Genomic DNA, 13,324 nt, shown 5'->3' on the forward strand with positions numbered 1-13,324 from the left:
TGCCTTATGTGTATTTCTAGGCAGGTTTCAACTCTGCACTTGTTTTTATATTACATAATAGTTGATATAGTAGCTGGCAATCATTATTATATCTAACCTCTCCTACAATGTTAATTACAGAAATGGACACAAATATAAGTATGAAGCAATATTTCTTAATATGTACACATTAATTTAATAACCACTTAGTGAGTATTATATAAAGTACATGAAGGGAGAGCAAAGACTTAAGCATTTGTCTTACCATTACGATTGTCATTGTCACTGCCATCCTGCATAGCACACGGTGAGGTGAGCCTTTTTTATATACAAGATAGGTTACCAAAGAGAAAGCATAGCTAATCTAATTAATAGATTGTAAGACATGGAAACCTTCAGAAATAAAGAGGCTTAAATTTATTTGGACCTTGTAATGCTAACAAAATAGCACATAAAGACCCTCCAAGAATCGGCTAGGCTACTTGTGTAACAATCCTTCCTCCCACATATGAAGAATCATTCTTTCCAGATGAAAGTTTTCAAAAGAGAGAGGCCTTTCTAGATAAGCTGTGTTGTTTGGGCATTGAGGAATTTACATTCTATGAGCTAGCTGCATCAGAAGAGGGAAGGTTAGTATGTGACAGGGGATCAAAGAGTGGTTGTTCCTGTGGCCTTTTAATCTCCTGAGGTCAAAATACTCAGCATGCCAACTATGTAACTTCTAAATCCCAAGCACAGCTCAAGATTTTAAAGTTTTAAGACAAATTAAGACATGATATAGCAGATGATAATGAAATCATGCAGAGTTTAGAAAACAGATCTGGACGAGTTTATGTAGAACTGAAGATCTGACATGTAAAATTGGTCAGGACTGGTCTAGAAATATTGGTTTATTCACAGATCAGTAAGAAAATATAGGTTAATGAGATATTGCAAACTTGCTCAAATTTTTAGGTTAAGGAAGATTTCTTAGGAAGACTGGGGGAAAAAGGAAAAAAGAAAAAATGAAAGACTGAGAAACTAAAACCTCAGTGTTAACTTTTAATTGATTTGGTGAAGAATGGAGAATTGTCAAGGTCTGTGAGCAGCAGAAGAAAGAAAATTGTGATTCTGAGTGTGGTGCAATGGAAGACCTATATTTCCTCCCTTTCTCTCTCCTCAGAGATTAGTATGCTCTCTTGCTCTGCTTCCAAGGAGGACACCTGTCACTACCATGTTCTGCCATGTCTTCAACCTCCCACCCCTCATGTTCTTGTAACCCAAGTGACCCAACACCTAGTCAATTTCACATCTTTTACTTTTCCAGTATCAAAATGAGAAAGGAGAAACCTTTTGGATTGTTTGGAAGACTACAGAGAAAGAACCTAAATGACCAGATCTCAGTTTTAAAATCAGGGATTCCCTTCACAGTAAATTCTTCTTTTGTGAACAGTGATTGCTGTAGCATTAGGAAAGTTTTGGCAAGGCAGAACAGTTCTTCAACTTCTCCCACAAAGAATATTTTTCAAACTTGTCAGAGCTAAACAAGTGGAGGTGTTTTGGACAGAACATTTATACTGACATATTAATAGAAAAATAATCTTCAGTGTTAGTGTTTGATTTTCAGTCTCTTAAACTTCCATGTATATTAGGGTGATTTTTCCTTGTTGAATGATAAAGGTAAGCTTGTCAGGGTGATGAATTTGTATCAGAATAATCTGGTTGAAATTTGCCAGAGGGATGATTTAGTCAGTCTGTTAAATTTTTTATTGTGATGTTGATACGTCTCTGAAAGAGACAAAAAGTACTAGAATAAAAAAATTATTTTTCTAGTTGTATTTTGTAGTCTTTAATGAAAACAGTGTTTCAGAGCATTGGGTTTAAAACCAGTGCCATAAGCTATGTATCAGTTTGTAACCCTTACCTTGTATTCTCAACTGAAATTTCCTCTGATTCTCTTAATATTGATAAAAGTGTCTATGTCTATAATTCAAATTTATATACTAATATGGTATAAAATAATTATATGTTTCTTTCCTTCATTTTTAAAAATATCTATTCCTGAAATGAAAACATCATGAGAGATCCAGAAAGTATATATATACATGCATGCACACATGTGTGTATGTATGTATATATATATATATGTGTGTGTGTATTTATATTTATGTTGTGTGTGTATACATATATATGTATTTATTGAGGAGCAGTTTGAATACAACAGTTCAAATTATTAGTTGTCAGTGAGAAAAGAAAAAGTGCAGAGAATGTTAAGGATAATTAAATCAACTAATGAAAGTCTTCGAGAATATGCTGGATCCCTGTTGATATGTATATACATTTACCTTTTGTATCAATAGTTGTTTTTATGTATCTATTATGTATGAAATCTTAAAGACGGAAATTTTTCCACAGGTGTTGGTTCATAAAATTTAGAGTTTTCACAAAGAAGCAATATTTCATCCTTTTATGTAATTTATCCTTAAATCATTTACATAGTCAAGGAATGCATTAATAAGATAAGGTCTCTTTGAACCCTAGTTTCTCTTTAATCTTCAATTTAGATTTTAAAGAATGAAATATTAGGTGTCCCATCAATAAATTTAAATAGGAATTGCTTCGTCTGAACTAATGGCTAGGTAAAATGATGACATTTCTATATTAAATATGATGATTTGGTATATTACATTACACATTTTTCATTTACTTCATAGAGAGTAGAATTTTTATGAGCAGTAACTCAGAAAAAATGTGAAATGACTTTATTCTCTACATTTAGGAAACCCTTTAGCTGATACTGTTTTTAGTTGTTTGTGGAATACCTAGTAAAAGATTCTAAATTTTCTGTACCTTGTTCTTTAGTTTCAGCTCAAATCCTCAAGAGCAACCTTGTAGCGATGGAACAAAGCATTCTTCTTCTGGAGCGTAACATCAAGAATTTCCCCAAAGCAGAATCATCCCATGACAAGTTTGTGGAAAAGATGTCGATATCCTTTATTTATTTAAACATTTGTGTGTTTGCATGTGTCTATCCATCTTCTTATTGGGTAGTTAGTTCTAGACTCACTATTCTGTAACATTACATGAGTCTGTATGTATGCTGCCTTTTTATATTAACAGATTAAATTCCGTTTCACAATGTTTTGAATCTGGTAGAAGAAGCAAGGAAACAACTGGATAAAAAAAACTGCCAATTTTCAAGGACAAATTTTATTTGGACACCCACAAGATATACAAGGTAAATCTTAGGAGGTTTAATTATATCTGAAAGGTCAAAGCAAATAGTCCTCTTTAGTAATCAAGTGCTTAAAGGGTAGAATCAGCACAAGAAAATGAACTTTTGAAAAGGGGTTATAATTTCTTTCTTTGGACAGACATACTCACATGCATTTTCTGAGGATATACATGCATTTTGGATGGCTAATATTGGAAGACTGAAAGATAAATGGATATAAGTATGCAAAGAAAAGTGAATTGATCAGTAGCTGATGGATTAAAATAGCTGAAACATATATATAGAGATAACAGTAAACATTTCTTTATGTATATACATATATATATATGATGAAAATGCAAGAAATTATATTTAGTTTGAATTATTTAATGGAAAAGTTGGCTTCTAAAGATAAACTACATTCAGAGATTTTTTTTTCCTATTCTGTATTTTCAGAAGTAAGAGCCATATCCTCCTCCTCTGGGTTTATATAAGTATCTTTAACTGCAGACTGATTCACTAGTTTATATCTCTAGAGGGAATAAATGCTGCAATTTCTTTATCAGATAATAATACCTTCAACAACTATAAGGAGTAACCTTCTTTCAAGGTCAAACCTATGACCTTTTTTCTTCTTGCCTGTGTTTCTTTCCTAGCCATCTTAGATATTATGATACTGAACATAGGAATTACTTAAGGCTGGTACTTGGCATTTACATACAAATTATTTTCCACACTTACTGCTTTGCTTCATTAAATAATGCTGTGTGGTCCTTTAGTGATGCTGCATTTGTAAATAGGAACATTGGATGAAGAAGTTTGTCAGTCAGTAAAAGCAGGCAATCCTCACCTAGCCAGGGCTTATGTAACTGGCATTTGTAGGAAGCTCAACATGAACGTTTCACTTTATTGGTGATTAGATTTGTTTTTCTTTCAAATATGTCATATTGTCCTTTGGCTGGAAACACACCTTTTTCATTTTGACTCTTGACTCATATTTTTTTAATTTAATTTCTGATCCCCCTGTTCTATAGAGTATTTTCTTTTACAATTGGCTTTTGGCCACACAAAACCTTGCAACATTGAGTCTTTGTTGCTCATTTTGTAAAAGACAAAAGAAAAAGCTAATTTCAAACCCTCATGAACTTGGCCTGGGCTCCCTATTTTGTGTCTCTCTTTATGCAGGTAATTAATCATTTTCAAATGAAAATCCAGAGCCTTCTGTAACTCTATGTTACAGATGAACAGCTATTCTTCATTTCAGTGGTTCTACAGTGGGACTGTTTGTCCACAAGATTGGAAACTCTATTAAAATGTAAAGGATTATTACTTTGAATTTCATATCAAGAAAAATTTGACAATTAACCAACTAATAAGTACACAGGGAGAGACCCATGGCTCCAGTTACATATGTGACAAGGATAGCATTGTCTGGTATCAATGGGAGGAAAAAACCTTTGGTCCAGTAAAGGCACATTTTCCTAGAGTAGGGGAATGCCAAGGTGCTGAGGTGGAGAGGATGGTTGGGAGAGGATCCACCTTCATGGAAGCAAGGGGAGTGGGAGTGTTGCAGTAATATTGAAAAAAATATGTAGTTTATCTCTGTAGCAGCCTGGAGGTCTCACCCTCAGTCCCGACCCTGATATGGAACCTTATACACCTCTGGCGCCCGGTCTGAGCCACCACCATGGCCCAACTTGTCCTGGCAACTTCCTTCCCTGTCAATTTTCTGCTGTCTGTTTTGCGCCTCTGGCCCTGGGTGTTTCTCGACCACAAAATCCCACACAAATACAACTCTACAGCCCAAATCTTTTCATGTAGGTTTATATATTCAACTCACAAACCCTCTACACAACAAGATTGCATCAAATAGACAAAGATACAAACTGCCCTTCTATATGAGATATTAGACCCATAAAATCCTTGATGTTCATAGCTATTTAACTCTAATCAATCACAACTGGGTCCATCTGGTCCTTGGGAAGCTCGATGTAGTCAGGACCTTTACCCCCTCCACCCCATCCTCTGACCTCCTCAGACATCTCAGCCTTCTCCCTTGCCCTGCCCAGTCACTGGCTTTCCTTTATTTTACTAATTAAAATAGGAAAATTCAGATGAAGTCACCTGTTGAGTATGTGACTGGGCAGCCCTTCTTGGAGAAGTGGAATTAACTTTAAAATACAAACAGCTTCAGAACAATCTACAGGGAGGGAGGATGGGAGTGGGAGGAAAGGGGATATTTGAAATGTAAATACAGAAAATATCCAGTAAAAAAGAAAGAAAAACACAGCAACTTGCAAAATGGTCACATGTATGCTCTATTTTTGTACCTTTTAGATATTGAACAAAGAGATGAAGCAATTGCTTAACCACTGAAAAATCTTTCTAGGTCCTGGATTCTGTTTTAAACAGAATGCTACGTTCCCACATGTAATAAAGAACTCTATATAGTTTTATCACTTACCAATGAACTGTTTTTGGTTTTGTTTTGTATCGTTTTGTTTTTCAGCTTTCTGACCCTTTATATTCAGTAACTATAGTGCAAACATATCAGTACTTTACCTAATTAACTATAATCTAGCTGTGAGAACATTGAGTTTAAAAAAAAAATGGACAGTGCTTCCATGTCATGGCCTCTACCAATACTGACAGAACTATGCATAACAGCAGGAGCTAATGAATGTAGATTGAATCTTCACTAGATCACCAAGTTAGGCTGTGACTAACTGCATCCCATGCTTACCCTTACTGTTTGTCAGTATTAAGTCAAGGATTATTATACCATATGTTAGACATTGTTAGATGTTAAACTACTGCAGTGCACACATGGAAAGCTTAAAATGCTTGCAGCCTTTCATTTACATATTGTCTATATTACTATTCGTTTAGCAAAGATTATGTCATATTTCTTAACTGCTATGTACCTATTAAATATTCAGCACCTACCACAATGTGTGCACTCAGCATTCTTGTTAAGTCATTGTCAATCAGTAGTCCAAGTCCTTTCTTTGACTTCTTCCATCTAGAATAAGAGTTAGTAACCATTCCATATAATTATTTCTCAAAAATTCTCCATATATATATTGTCATTAATTCATGTAACATCGAATCAACATTTTAGATTTTTCATTTTAAAAAGTACTGTCAATTTTAGAAGTTATTATCCATACATTCTAATGTAATTGTTCTGTTTTTTGTTTGTTTTTTTTTTTTGTTTGTTTGTTTTTAAATCTAGAAAAGTAGCCCATATGATGCCAGGCAATATGGTTATGCAAACTTGAAATGCCGGTTGTTTTCCGGCTATAGCTGGAGGATTACCATAGGATCCAGGATGACCTGAAGGACATAGGAAAATATTTTCTCAAATAAAAAAATAATAATAAATGTTTTCCTGTGAATGTATTTCCCCGATTTCTACCTTCTAGAAGTCAACAACTTTATATGAAATATGACACCTTTTTCTCTGACTCAGAATAAAATTGTGTAGGGAAGCAAGAAATACCTCTTTCTTTGTCTGATGCAGGACAGAATAAATAAGAACATATATATTCAATGAATATAGGGGAAGTATTGTTATGGACTATTACACAGACATCTGAAATAAAGACACTGTGATCAATCTGTAAATTGTGAGGGTGAGAGATGATTTACCAAGAAATTGGTAATACTTCTTAGTTTTGATGTGTGACATTCCTTACTTCTGAGTAGAGGGTAGAACACATGTCCTATGTCAGAAGACTAGAGAAGACAAAGAGAGTGATGTTTGTTCCTTCTTTTTATGGCCTGCTCATGAGATTCAAGAGTCAGGCAATTACAGTTTCTGTGGCCTACTTAAGAAGGTTCTGCCTTCTAAGTTTACCTCAGTCTCAATACTCATATTTCCTCTTGATATGGCCAAAATATCCGTGCCCCATCTAGATTTTCTTAACCAATGTTGTGAATAAGAATAAGAACAATTCATTGATGGGTAAAATTTGTTTCTCATAAAAGCACTAGAGAAAAAAAAGAGTTTATAAACAATCCCCAAACATATACACTCGCACACACTTGCATACAGAGAGGGAGAAGGGGGAGAGAGGAAGTAGAGGGTGAGGGAGGGAAGGAAGGGGGGAGAAGAAAAAGAGAGAGGCCTCTTCGATCTTTTTGGCCTCTGCTTAGGAGAACAAAACAGTAAGGCACAAACTTCTACTATCAGACATGAATCTAGTGGTGCCTTAATCCTCAATTCTTAGCCTCCAGAACTATGAGAACTTTCTAATACTTATGAATTACTCATATATAAATTAAGGTTAACCTAAATAATCCAATGTGTCATATTTGGAGTTAGAATTCTTTACATCCCACAAATAGAAAGAACAAAACAAATGAAATTAAATGTAGAAGATTATAAAAGAGAGAGCTATGCATGGTAGTGTCTGTGTCTGCAATCCTAGCACTTGGAAGGTAGTGGAAAGTCATATGATCAAGGCCAGCCTAGAATGCATATAATTCTATCTCCAATAAAGGAAAAAAATAAAGATTCAGCATATACATTTATGTAACCATAAAGTTGAAAGGTCATCTGTCAGGGAAATATTTATTCTTTAATGCTTACATGCTCATCACAGCCCTAATCATAGACAATTTGTTCTTATTTTTACTGTTTCCTTGAAGTAATAAGTATCTAGCTCTAACCTGTGTGCATGTTAAGTAAACCCTGTTCTACCAAGCTGCATATCCAGTCTTTAGACCGTGGATTAAAATAATTAAGTTGCTAAGATTTTATTTAGTTTCTTTTTCTTTATTTTTTGTCATTGAATATTGGGCTATTGATGTTACTATTATTGTTGCTGTTGTTTTGCTCTTTTTATTGAAAAGAATTCATCCAATAGAGTCGGATCAGACTTTTCCCTTTCCCAACTTTCCCCACATCTTCTCTACCTCTCTACCTATATAACTTCATATTCATTTTCTTTCTTTCATCTCTTCTCTCTCTTTAAAAAAAAATAAACACACACACACACACAAACACACACACACACACCAAGAAAACCACAAAATTAGAACTGAAACCATACAAGCAAAAGACCAGTAAGACAAAAAGATTTACAAATCTAAATGAGAAAAAAGTCTATAAAAATACCCTGGAGTTTATTTTGTATTTACCATTGAATTCTCTGTATGTGGCCTATCCTCAAGTGAGATTAATATACCCAGTAAGATTCCACTGGAGAAGACAAATTTTCCTTTGCAAGCAGTTACCAATTGCAGATAGTGTCTTGATTAGGAGTGGGAAAACATAAATAAATACTATTAATAATTCACTCTCATTGATTAACTGCTCACTATTTGTCAAATGACCAAATTTTATATATTTGATATTTTAAAAGCTCCTGTTTCTTATTTGAGAAATAATTTCTATTTTTAATGATAAAATTAACTATCCCTATATATGTCTAGGCATATCCAGTTGTGTCAGGAGAGCTTGAATAACTCATAGTTACCTTCAGTAGTGCTACATTCTTAATTCATTTATTTCTAAGGGCATCCATCTCTCTTCTTTTAAAGTTGCAAGGAGTTCTCTGTCTGTGTTTGAAAACTACTGAAGAGATTGGTACACTAAGGTTCAGAATCATATCCTGATACTGTTCTTTGGAAAATAACCCATGCTTGAGTGACATGAGAAAGCCCTCTGAGAAGGAACTCCTTATCCATTTATGACTTTCTCTTTGAAGAACTGTGTCATTTATATTATCTACAACATTGCAACCTTTGCCAGCACTGTAATTTTGAAAGAGCTGGGGATTTTGGTTGTTTGGGGGTTTGCTTTTAGAAAAGAAAACCTAGTATTTTCTTCCTTACCTGTGACATGATTGATGCTTCATATCCCCTGTAACCAAAGACAGGTTAAAAAAAAAGAACATGAGAAGTTTATTTAACTGGTTTATGTAACAAAGGAGCCTCCCAGACATAAAGGCTCCAGAGGAAATACCTATTTGCATACTATGTGCTAAGAAATGTCTAAGTTCTAGAGAAAAGTAATCAAATAAGAGTGGTCAGAAACATTGTTAATAATGGAGGGGAGGGGAGTCAACAAGATTCTTTCATATGGTATTTATCCAAGTGACAGCCCCAACTCCCCATACATCATGAAGCAAGACAGAGACTTTTCAACCTGCAGAGAAGGCAAAGGCTAATAACCTTCCTTTTGCTATGGGTTGAGGGAGGTGATTTAGTTTTACTACTCCAAATTCTGGGGATAAATCAGGAAAGAATCTAAAAGACCTTGTTTTTGTGGCCTTCTTATTTTCCTTCAGCTCAAAATGGTTTGCTAAAGCATCCTCCTTTGAGTTAATGTGGTTTGTCTGAGACTTGATACAAGCTTCTTGCCCAGGAACCTGGTTGCTCTCATGGCCCCCCTCTGCCTTTCTCACTTCTTTCCTTCTATGGCTCTCATAAAAGAATTGTACTATTTATTGTGCCAGAGTTTCTCAGGCAGGAAAGAAACCCATTCTTAAAAAGAGAGCTGCTTTTTCTTTTAGTCAGCCTGCTATTTTTTTTATTTGCTTTTAATTTTGTTTTTGTTTTTGAGACTCTGTAGACCTGTCCTGCCCAGGGCTCTACATGGATCAGGCTGACTTCCAGTGCACAGAGATCTGCTTGCTTCTGCCTCTGGAGTGCTTAAGATTAAGGCTACACACCCCAGTGCCTTCCTTTCTTCTACTTTGAAGAATGTGCCACAGTCCATCCTTAGCATCTAAAACTGTCTAACAAAGCACATTAATCACAGTGTTGACCTTACTGCTTATATTCTGTTGACAAATTTCTTACCACATTTACTCACTGAGATTTTGTCAATGGCTGGGATGTCTCTGGTCCAAAATCAGCTTAGCTTTTTGACTGACTGCTGGCTAAATCATTTTCCCAACTGGAGGACAGAGAGTGACTGAGCAGCAGGAGCACCATTAACACATTGACAGGAAGAGCTGACAGAATGTTAATGACATTAACACCCTGTCAACTAACTACCAACACCTGGGATTTCCTCATAGTGTGAGGGAGAGCCATTTGAAGTAGTTGCAAATCAAGTTACTGAGAAAGCACATTGTCCTTTCCAGATAATTCAGAACAGATTTGGGGTCACCACTATGTTATGTTATTACCGTTATGTTAATTTGTATCACACAAGTCTCTATTATGAGAATATTTTTTAAAATAATTGAAAAACTCAGTTACTATGCAGCCAGAAGTATCACATCATAGCCTTTCAGCACAAGCCAATAATAGGTTTTAGTAGAATGGTAACCCACTCTGTAAAGCACATGTCATATGTAAATGACAAAACAAAAAAGGAAGAACTAGGCTAACCCACCCTCTATTTTTCTCTTCTTTTCTAATATAATGATGTACTCCTGGTCATTTTTGGTCTTTCAAAGAAAAACTGAGACTACCTGGTATCTTGGAGAAAGGTTTACTACACCTGCCACTTTGCCCTCGTCCTTTATGCTTGCTGAACTCAGAAAATTTAAAAATTTAAAGTAAGATTTTTGTTTTTTTGTTTCATTTGAGAAATGAAGATAGGGAAAAGTAAATGATTTTTTTTTTAAGAGCGTGTTTGATAATCACGAATATAGTACTTACATTGAAAGGAAAATGGATTTTAAAAAACAAATAGTTGTCTTTTAATTTGTTGCTGTGCCCACAGCCATGATCAGGCTACAGAAAAGGCATTCCTCTAGTGTCCTCCTCTGTAGGAAAAAAGTGAGGTACAGAGGTAAACAAAGAATTCTCAACTGAGGAATATTGAATGGCCTAGAAACACCTAAAGAAAGGTCAACATCGCTAGTCATCAGGGAAATACAAATCAAAACAACCCTGAGATTCCACCTCAAACCAGTCAGAATGGCTAAGATCAAATACTCAGGTGACAACAGATGCTGACAAGGATGGGGAAAACGGGAAACACTCCTCCACTGTTGGTGGGTTGTAAGCTGGTACAACCACTCTGGAAGTCAGCCTGGAGGTTCCTCAGAAAATTGGACATAGTACTACCCAAGGTCCCAGATATACCACTCGCGGGCATATACCCAAAATATTCTCCAATATATAACAAGGACGCATGTACCACCATGTTCATAGCAGCCTAATTTATAATAGCCAGAAGCTGGAAAGAACCCAGATGTCCTTCAACAGAGGAATGGATACAGAAATTATTGTACATTTACACAATGGACTACTAGTCAGCTATTAAGAACAAAGATTTTATGAAATTCTTAGGCAAATGGATGGAACTACAGACTATCATCCTGAGTGAGGTAACCCAGTCACAAAAATTACCCATGGTATGTACTCACTGATAAGTCAATATTAGCCCAAAAGCTTGGAATACCCAAAATACAATTCACTTACCACATGAAGCTCAAAAAGGAGAAAGACCAAAATGCAGATGCTTCAGTCCTTCTTAGAAGGGGGAACAAAAATATTCATAGGAGAAAATATGGAGACAAATTTTGGAGCAGAAACTGAACGAAAGGCCATCCAGAGACTGCCACACCTCAGGATCCAGCCCATATACAGCCTACAAACCCAGACAATATTGCTGATACCAAGAAGTGCATGCTGACATGAGCCTAATATAGCTGTCACCTGAGAGGCTCTGCCAGATCATGCCAAATACAGTGATAGATGCTCACAGCCAATCACTGAACTGAGAACATGGTCCTGAATGCAAGAGTTAGAGAAAGAATTGAAAGAGTTTGCAACCCCAATAAGAACAACATTAACCAACCAGAGCTCACAGGGATTAAAATGCCATCCAAAGAGTACACATGGATGGACCCATGGTTCCAGCTGCATATGTAGTAGAGGATAACCTTGTTGGACATCAATGGGAGGAGAGGCCCTTGGTCCTGCCAAGGCTTGTTGCCCGACTGTAGGGGAATATCAGGGCAGGAAGGGATGGATGGTAACCACCCTCATAGATGAAGGGAGAGGGGGATTTGAGATAGGGGGGTATGGAAGGAAAACAAGGAAAGGGAATATTATTTGAAATACAAATTTTAAAATCTAGTAAAAAATTTTTAAAGAACTAGAGAAGGTTTTCAAGAATATGTTCTCAACTTCCTTCAAAAACAAAAAACAAACAAAAAACAAAAAAGGTCTGGATGCACCCCAATGAAAGCAGGGAAATCACTAACTCCTGTCATAAGATCAGGAAGTTGATCAAAGGTGGGCTGATCACCTGGAAGCCTGTAACTGTCCATTCCTGGGCTAACTGCTGGATAAACACCTTGGCCTGAATGAAGTGCAGGCATATGAGCATAGGGTAGAGAAAGGGTACTCCCAGTGCTCGCATGCTGGAGAAGGTGATCTGGCTGAGGATAAGGATCCTGCTCTGGCTTCTTAGAGATACAAGGAATCTAAGAGGATTGACATCCATATTTATCACAGCCAGTACTGAGGGTCAAAGGGAATGTATTAAAAAACAAGTGGATTCTCATGTAGTGTTTCAACAAACTGAAGGCAGACAAGGCCTGTAAGAAGCTACTGGCTGACCACACTGAGGCTTGCAGGTCTAGGACCAAGAAAGCAGGAATGTGCTCGGAGGAGCACCTCCAGGTCAAAAAGGAAGAGATCATAAAGACTCTGTCCAAGGAGGAAGAGACCAAGAAATAAAGCTTCTGTCATGTTTGTACATAGTGGTCTGAATGAGGCCTCACATGGATCAGTCATTAAAATAATACAAGCCTTTAGAAAATAGGAAGAGTTAAACACTGCTTCTTTTAAAAGAATGATACCTTGGGTCAGGATATAGTTCCATGGTAGATTACTTTGCACAGCTAGTGCAAGACTCTGGGTTCATTCAATGCAACACAAGAAAGAGAAACAATTGTTTGAAATGCATTCTGTTAATTATGGTCTGGAGGATTGTAAAATTAAATCAGAACATTAATAGAAGGAAATTTATACACAATCAGATTTAAAATGGCAGTAAATAGTAGCAACAGGAATTATTAAAAATATTGGAGCCAAATAAAATTTATAGAAGAAAATTTTATTCATTTAAACTATTACATTAGTAGAAATGGGACATGAGTATGCAAGTGGGCTGCATTACACAAAGGCTTATATGCCCATATATACAAACACATATGTGTGTGTGTCCATATACCT

At 36.0% G+C, this 13,324-nt stretch overlaps 1 protein-coding gene and 1 pseudogene across 2 annotated transcripts in view; both read left to right on the forward strand.

Moving 5' to 3' along the window:
* Window positions 1-13,324, forward strand: part of DIAPH2 (diaphanous related formin 2) — a gene marked incomplete at its 5' end in the record, with an annotated part of 690,195 nt that overhangs the window by 405,307 nt on the left and 271,564 nt on the right. Inside the window, one exon of the mRNA XM_080910844.1 lies at window positions 2,821-2,941. Coding sequence (XP_080766970.1) covers window positions 2,821-2,941 — 121 coding nt within the window. The remainder of the gene's footprint in view (window positions 1-2,820; window positions 2,942-13,324) is intronic.
* LOC308415794 (large ribosomal subunit protein eL19-like) lies at window positions 12,316-12,826 on the forward strand (annotated as a pseudogene). Its single transcript has one exon. The product of its transcript is annotated as a large ribosomal subunit protein eL19-like (transcript).

This window comes from Micromys minutus (genome assembly GCF_963924665.1).
Source record: "Micromys minutus genome assembly, chromosome: X".
In the NCBI taxonomy this organism is placed as follows: Eukaryota; Metazoa; Chordata; class Mammalia; order Rodentia; family Muridae; genus Micromys; species Micromys minutus.